Raw genomic sequence first — 9,096 nt, forward strand, 5'->3', positions numbered from 1 at the left:
TCATACTACGGAGATATTGTCCATGGCGCAGGCACACTTCTCCACGATCATGTTGGGGAACTCGGCCACTTCTATCTCAGTGTAGTCGCCCTTCTTCACCAGGTACATGATGGGTAACGGGGCGCTATCTGACGCCGTGCACCGCCTCTCCCCGTAGCCGTAGTTGCGTTTAGGTTGTTTGCAGCCCCCGGTGCACCTGAAGGCTTGGTAACCCGCCGGCTCGATGATCCAGTACTGCGTCCAGGTGAGGGCGCGGAAGTTGATGAAGTACTTATCCCTGCAGCAGGAGTCTTTGTTTTGGTTCATGTCGCAGTCACCGCGAGAACTGAGGAAGAAAAGACAAAAAAAGTTAGATCACAAGTCCCAAGTGTTCTTTTTTTCAGGAGGCCCTGAATGTCTTAGCTACACCCTGCTGCCTGCGACTAACTGATAATGGTATTTCTTGTTTTCAATCGATTTAAAGTACTAATATGTGAATACACTTCAAATAATGCAAATGTTGACAGGTAAAGATGAAGGATATGGGCTAATTGTCACACTGACACAATATCCTGTATATCAAAAGCTCGCGCCCTTACCCGTATTCTTCGAGGTTCAGTGTGTAGAGGATGAGCTCGGGCTTCCCCAAGGTGTTGTCCGTCTGCTCCTGGGTGGTAAAGCGCACACTCTTGGCCATCTCTGCCGCGTAGCTGCCAGGTCTCTCGCCCTCGATCCACACCTCCAGGTACATAGGTGTTTTCTGTTGCATCTTGGACCAATAGTGCACCGCCTGCGTCACATCAAAGCTCTTCCAGCCTGTCTCGTGAATGGGGACCAACCTGTGAACACGACAGATAAGGGCGATTAATTAAATTATACAATTGAATTATTATTAAGATAACCCACTGAGAGACTGATTGCTCTACACGTCACGGTGAGAGAAATGACCCCTTACCGTGAGTCTACCAGCGACGTCCGGTTGGATCCATTGGGCAGCACCTCCACCCAGTAGATGCTGACCCGGGCGTTGTTGACGGGCCGGTGGTTCTTCCTCTCCACCGCGAAGCGTTTATGGTAAGAGGCCCGCTGGTAGAGCTTCAGCTCAGCCATGGTCACCTCGCTGTTATCCGGAATCCTCGACTCCATGTCGAACACAATGCTTTGCCGAGTGGTGTCAGAATACACATACTCCCCAGAAATATCTAAAACAAAAAACATTGTAAGTGTTAAAGTTGATACTTCCACTCAAGTTGCTTAAAAGTAATGTTTGGTAAAGGGAGCTTGGTGCGTAAAATAATGTTGGCTCGCTATTACGCACGGAAGTAAATGTTTTAACTATTGTCAAAGCTTTTTTATACACATTCATACATATAAAATGTGAAGTATTTTTGAATGGTAAAACTTCTTACCAGCATTGCCAGGGATTCCCCTCAGGATGCCAGCCAGGCTGGGCAGAGATCTGCGTCTCCTGCTGTGGTGCATCTTCAGCATAGTCGTGTACTTATTTCTGATATGCGCCGGAATAACCAGATTCTCCAAATCCCTTTTATGGATTTTAGGAACTTCATCCAAGCCAAGCTTCTGCAGCAGCGCGTCCTTCATATCCTGGTGCGTAAAAGCCTTGGAGAGCCCGAAGAGAGCGGTGCAAAGAACACAAGCGCGGAGGACATCCATGAGTGAAAACGTTCTTCAGTGTGATAAACAGCAGCAGCACAGTAGCACAAGTCACCCAGAGTCAGACAGTGTGGCTCTGACACTCCTGTGGCCCCTTATATCGGAGCGGCCCTCCCAGTCGTTCGCACTTTGTCAATGGGGGCAGGGACCCTTATCAGAACAAAGGTGCGACAATACAGCCCCATCCTAAACAGGATATCTAAGTGGCCATACTTCAAACAGCAACAATTAGACTCGAGCGCCATCCGTATAGCGGAGGTGTAATTTCACCATAGTTCCACTAAAACTGGATGCTTGATGTCGGTAGTCTGTGTTGCATTTGATGTCAGTGAGGATGTAAATAATATTGTAGATGAAACATGATTGTGGAAAACAGAGAGACAAATAACACATTGCATGTGAACTTTGATATACTAGTTTAACGTTATTTTGAAAAGCAAAATGTGTCACAAAGTTGTTATTATTATGGTAAAAATGCACTTGCAGGATGTATTGACAAGAACAGTAGCATAAATGCATTCATTTGGCATGGATATGTTAAGTTTAAACACTGTATTCACATGTGTGGCTACATAACCAGTACTGGAAAAGTACACAACACCAAGGAATTTTATAAATAAATTAAAAACAACATAACCCTCCAATACAACAGCACGCCACCTTACTGTCGGAACATTCAAATAATAACAAAAAACTAAATAAAAGACACAAAATATATAATAACTAAGAAATAAACTGACCCTAAAGGAATTTCAAAATCTGTAATACGTTCATATGTCTGTAATAATCTCCCAAAATCCTAGCATGTGTTCAATACAGATATTAAGCTCTGTAAACAATCCTAATGTGGGAATGTTACAGACAATTTCTGGAAACAAGTCAAAAATCAGTTGCTATCTTTTATAAAATAAGACTGTCAAGTGAATTTAGCTTTAGGAATATTTAAGAATGTATTACCAATAATGTCATTATTCAACAGTGTTGTGCAATGTAGGCTATATTATTTATTGTCAACACAAAATATAACTGAGGATTAAAACCTCACACATGTCCAATAACCAAAGGGACTTCTCTTTGTATGGTTTGGTGTCCAATTAGTCAAACAAATTGCTAAATTATTTTTGAATTATTCCCAGTTTTAAGATGCTTGTCCACTCTGAAGTGTTTCAGGCTGCTACACATGCGTCCCAGACAGACATCTCTTGACCCTGTGAACCTGTAGTGCCCCCTCCTCAGTAGCACCCTTGTCTACACACATCCCACACTCTGACGTGTACATTCCTCTGGACGATGTCAGTCTGGCAATAGTCTGTCACACAGCGGCCTTATTTCTGTCTGGGTGGCTTGTATGCAATTTTGTCCAGCAAAAAGGTGGACTAAGATCTAAAAAAACACAGCAGGCCATCCAGTGTGTTCATCATGGCACAAGTGTATAACAAGGGGGTCGAGGAGGAAGTGGTGCAGAGCTCAGAGGGAGGGGAGGGGGACGAGAGGATTAGATGTTTATTCCGAGCCCTGTCACCCATTCTTGGCCCTCTCCAGCAGATTAAAATTATTAGCCAAACAGACAGTTAATCCAGGGGCTGGGGGGCCGGCTTGGATGTGGATTGGGGCAGGCTCTTCACAGGTTGGTGATTATCTGATTCCATTGCGAGGATTTGCCTTGCCTTTTTTGTCACACAAACATTAGAAGAGGGCTGCTCTCCTTGGCTGCAGAGCTGAGGCCTGCGGTTGTGTATTGGCCTGTGTTTGCTCAGAGATGTCAGACAGACTGAAGGAGCACACAGGAAGAGCACATGACAGATGACTGCCAGACCCTCTGCAGCCAGCTCCTGCCTGCAGTTTACACACAAGACACATTATGAATTAGTGCAGCTGATACCGCGTGACGCAATGCATGCAGGGAACACTCAGAGGATGCAGTAGTTCACATTAAAAAAAACTTTAAAAAAAATAAATGATCCAATTGCATGATTGCAAATGCAATTATTTAATATGTCTAATCACATGATTACATATTTATAATAAATAGTCTAGTTATTATCTTGGTGTTGTTGCATTTATTTTAATTAATTAATTTCCAATGTATTGCATTATGTCATGATGTTCCCTTTCGCAAGTTTTGCAGATTTTTGCCAGATTAAATACATAAATAAAGGGCAATTTGCAATAGCGCATATGTAGTATAATGCTTTGTTAATTAAGTAATAACGATACTTATGATTGGTTGATTTGTTTTTTAAAATAATTTATTTTCTTTTTATTGACGTTGCAACAATTATTTTTTTTGCATTCACTTTTTGCAAGATTTCATTAATAAATAAATTGCGCAATGGCAATTTGCAATTGTGTACAGGTATAATCATTTTAATGTATATTATAGTATTTTTTATTATAAGGAAATACTCTTAATCTGTCAGAGTTAGTTTTACAGCCTAACTGTCATGGTAAAACGTCAACAAAAACAATTTTAAAAAGCAAAACAAAACAACATTGACCAAATGTGTGTTATGAAATCCATTGTGGATATATTAGTCCATTAATAAATAATGCCTCGGTTCCACACTGTAATGTAATTTTTAAAGACCAAATGAGTGTTTTTCAACTAAGGAAGAATGAAAAAAGACAAAAAATATATACATTTATTTTTGTTATGATTTAAATGCATGTTAGAGGAGTTTGAATAGGAACAGTAAGCTCCACAACACACAGTTAAATCATATGCCTTCTAGATGCCCGGATGTCAGTATGTTCAGTGCAGACATGTAAATCACTGCATCTATTGTCCAGTCCAGCCAAGGGCCAAGTCTAAGTGCTTGACTGTTCCCAATGGGAACCCTATGAGTCCCCTCTGCCTCACATTAAACGCCCTAATTCGGGAAATTAAGATCCCTTTGTGTGATATTTCTCAGTATTTCTTCCTTCCCATGCCAATCAAGGACAAATTGCCCAGTTCAAAGCTCCATCTGATGCTCAGAGGTGTCATTTATTTTCAATCAAAGGCCAACAAGCTCCTACAATCCACAACTCAGGTGTTAATTAACATCCAAGCATTTGCATTCAAAAGCATTCCGATGTATAGGTCATTCCCTTCCATTTGTGAAACATGAAATCCCCTTGCTGGCGAAAAAACTGCTGTTTGTAGCTTTTAATATTACAGAGAGAAAGACTTTGGTTGTGTTTCTGTTTACGTTATATATCAGCATCCCACGCCGTATCTCCATGGGAACAAGGAGGCACAGCTGCAGCAAAAAGTCAATATTGAACTTGTGTTGGTGATCAGCGCAAATTCCTCATTATTCACGTGGGTGCATTGTCACCCACTTCCTGATCTACTAGTGCCTGCTTTATCTTATTACCAAATATTTGAAGACATGCGCCTTAATGGCCCACACAGGCTCTGTTTCAGTCTGGATGCCTCCGTGGAGCTGTCAGACAATCATCATCGCTATGTCTGTCAGAGGGAAAGCGCTAGACCTGTGCAGGGACAATACAATTATTGCTCAATGGCCTCTAGACAGAGTACAGGGCAGTCTGATTGCATTTCAAACAGCTCCCGGCAGCCAATCAGCGCGCAGTCTGAGGCTGTAATCCCAGGGCAGACTCCAGCAAATAGGATCAGACATGATTAGATAGGACTAACAATAAATATTTTCATTAACCTTTAATTAATCGACATAGGGGCGACTGTTAGTGTGCAGGTAATAAACATGATGCAGCCAATAGAACCCTGAAACATGCAGTTATATGGATTTAAAAACACAAAGTTAATAGAAAGAAAGTCAGACGGTGTTAGTAGTAGGAGAATATGAATATCTACACGGGAAATGACTTATTACTAATGAAACTGTACTTTGTTGCACACGCTGAAAGCTGCATTACCGTACACACGCATTAACAGTTGTAGGGAGGCTGTTTGCACAGCAGAGGGCGCTATAGTGACACTCTGAGAAGCTTGGCCGTGGAGACACAATAACTAAATAAATAACTAAATAAATTACGGAAATAAATACAATTAAATTAAAATAACTCCACTAAAACGGTATCCATGGTCTAATTTCACCCAACTGTGTTTTATTTTATGTATTCACCTTTATAATAGCACTTTTGGCATGAAAGCCATGCAAATAAATACATATATTTTTTATTAAATCATAATTATGTAACATGTTAAGAAAATAAAAGAATGTTGTCAAAGTAGACTTGTGTATTTCAATTTCCTGCAACATTATAATTTTATTATAATAAAAATGTTATTTGATGCCTTTAATCACTCTAAATAATTAAGTCTAAATGATGATGTAGTATTTTAGAAAAAATCTAAATAATTAATTGATCCCTTGATACCCGGAGGTTTACATACTGTAGTAAACAAACAAGCAACATTTGAACAATATTAACCCTCCTATTGTCTTCGTTTCCCCCCATTACTTTGGTGTTCGCGGTAAACTTTGACCGGTTCTGTTTTAACTGCTATTACATTAACACAAAAACCCTTAATCATCACCAAATTTCATTTAACACCCTTTCAAACTGTAAATATTGTATCAGACTACTGGTATACATGAAAAACTGCATGACCGGGAACACCATGGGTGTTACAAAGTTGACTAAATCATCCAAAATGCAATGAGAGTGGTGATCAGCAATTGTATATGTTCAAATGTCTACTGTGAAGGATATCATAAAGTCTTAATGCAATCGAATGTAAAACAAAAAAGTTATGATTGATGAAAGTAGTAAATCGGTCAGATTTGACCCGAAGAAGACAGAAGGGTTAAGATAACGCATCAATAATTCAACAACAAAATGGTCACCACACCTATATCTATTTATTGAAATACCAAAAGAGTGATAACAGGCTCTATAACAACAAGTTTGGTTAACTATTAATCCCACTAAGGGTGATTAACATGGCAACAATTCATTAAGTGCACTATGAAAACTGAATAAAAACATATCAGTAAAGATATCCTAAAGACACAGAGAAATACAAAAAAATTGATGAAATCAAACAAAAGAAAATTGAATAGCTATTATGTTACGCAAAAGGACATGTGCTTATTTATATTAATATTGGAATTAAACTCAATGAAAAACAATACAGTAGATATCATGTGTCTGGATTTTATTTTAGAATGCTTTTCCCCTCTATTAACTTGACCTAATTCAGCAGTGCCGAACACAGAAAAGGGTCATAAATGTGGTTGCTTACTGAGAATATTTCCCATCTCAGAGTGGTTACACATAAAAACTGTTCTTTGGCTATTTCGGATCAACAGTCATGCCAAAGCAGTGTGCTTCAAATTCAACTCAGTCACCATCAACATCTCTTCCATTGGACACATCTTTGCATGGTTAGTTGTTTTATGTGCACTCATTTCATCACAGTGCTTCTTTGTGCCATGCTTTTCTCCCTGGCACTGCACAGACTTGCAGCAAGAATCCATTTAAATGGATTTATATAAAAGTGTTTTATTTTATGTCGCTCTTTGTTGCTGTGTGGCACAAAGCCCTCTATGTCTGCAGTTGCTATGCAGGCCGTTAATCATTAATAGATGTTCTTTGAGTGGCGATAAGCACCTCACTACAAAAGGACGATGATAGTAGAAATGTAAAATGACCTTTAACTTGATACTTTGATTATAGTTTACGTACGGCAAGGCACTTAGTATTGTAATGCAATATATTGTTAGGTATTAATGTGAACATTTCAACAGCTTATTAGAACAGACAGGTGCAAACAGGTAACCACTTGCAGATATTTAGATGTATTGATAGTCTGTGCTATTGCATTGATCTGTGCATATGAAAAGTGAGACGTCTTGCAGAAATACAACAGTTCAAACTCTAACCTTCAGGTCTGTTTATCGTTTGAAAGTTTGCTCTCAGCATTAAAGCTTCTGTCTTCTGTGAGAACAGTCCAAGGGGCAGAAAACATGAGATAAACTTGACACACCTTTGACGCTGAGAGGCATTCAATGTATAAGAACTGTGATAAGAGTCTATTCTTTCCAAATACAGAAGCATTATTTAAATGTATTTTTATTAGTGTTTTTCACACTGTACACAGCTCATATTTTAGTTTTTACATTTAAAATGACATACAAAAAGTAACATCACTAATATGTAGTCACAAACACACACCCCCCCCCCACACACACACACACACACACACTACTATATATATACTACACACCACCACCCACCACCACACACCACCACACACCACCACACACACACACACACACACACACACACACACACACACACACACACACACACACACACACACACACACACACACACACGGCAAAGGTGTATTGGCCATAATAATATGACCGTTGTTTTTGCAATTTAAAGGGCCAGCGGTCATCGTTATTCCGATCTGAAGGAAAATGTGTCCTCTCCACACCACGTCATCAGCAGACTGACAGACAGCCCGCAGTTTCCATTCACAATATTGACAGCCCCCAACCCAACCACCACCATCCTACACCCCCACTCCTTCCGCACAGCAGATGCTGTGACGGGCGCCATCATGATGATCTGGGATTTTGCCTGCAGCAGCAGTCAGAGATGCTACAACACTAGAAGATAGGCTGCTAGCTGTAAAGAAATGGACGCATTCAAGCCATGGCACAGCAAAAATGGCCGATTTGAGGGAAAGGTGCTCTACGCATGCGTGAAAGTTGGACCACATCGACATTTTTCGTAAAAACGACACACATCACGGTCTCGAAACATATCGTATTGCAGCTAAACACATTCTCCATCGAGTAATAAAGAGGTAAAGGGTTTTATAGGGCTAAGAAGTTGTGTTTTTAGTGTGTTAAAGCAGCGTCGCTAGCTTAGCGTCAATTTGTAGCTCATTCATATTTTAGAAACGAGCAATACTTCCCACAATCCTGTGCGACGTTACGGCTAGAGCTTTCTACTTGGTTGTCTTTCCCGTGGAACGTCTCTGGCAGTAGGCTGCTGGTAGCTTGACTGTGCAAAGACGTCAAGAAGCGACCGACCGGCGGGGGAGGCAGGCAAGGCAAAGGAAAGGACAGGGGGAGTTTAGGCTGTGTCCCGTATTTGGAATAAGCAAGACTAGACTACGGCTTTGCTCCTGACGTGAAACGAGCTCCTCAGTAACCTTCAAAAGGGACCCGCATTTTTGACGGCTAACTTACTGTAAGGCTGTTGGAACTCTTGAACTAACCGTCGCGTTGAACTGTGAAGAAACTAAAGAGACATTTGGACGAAGAATGGGATTTAAAGAACATATATGCCAGTACTGAGTTGTGAAAACAAGGGAATATTTTCCAGTTGGATGGAAAACAACTACACTGTCGAAAGGGGACAAATTCAGTAGGGCTCTGTTAACACTGTGCATATTGTATGTCAACTCCCGGGGGAAAAGGGGCAACGATGGCATTTAAGAAGCAAGAAAAGTAA

The 9,096-nt window shown here is 40.4% G+C and overlaps 1 protein-coding gene across 1 annotated transcript; it reads right to left on the bottom strand.

Annotated features, from left to right (window-relative positions):
• lft1 (lefty1) lies at positions 1-1,653 on the bottom strand. Its single transcript, XM_010797841.1, has 4 exons — positions 1,389-1,653; positions 935-1,181; positions 579-818; positions 1-325 (listed from the first exon to the last, which is right to left on the bottom strand). Exons 1-4 carry the CDS (start codon positions 1,651-1,653, stop codon positions 1-3), a joined length of 1,077 nt encoding a protein of 358 aa, XP_010796143.1.
• Positions 1,654-9,096: the final 7,443 nt, after the last annotated feature.

This window comes from Notothenia coriiceps, unplaced genomic scaffold (assembly GCF_000735185.1).
Source record: "Notothenia coriiceps isolate Sejong01 unplaced genomic scaffold, NC01 NC01_scaffold00038533, whole genome shotgun sequence".
Lineage (NCBI taxonomy): Eukaryota > Metazoa > Chordata > Actinopteri > Perciformes > Nototheniidae > Notothenia > Notothenia coriiceps.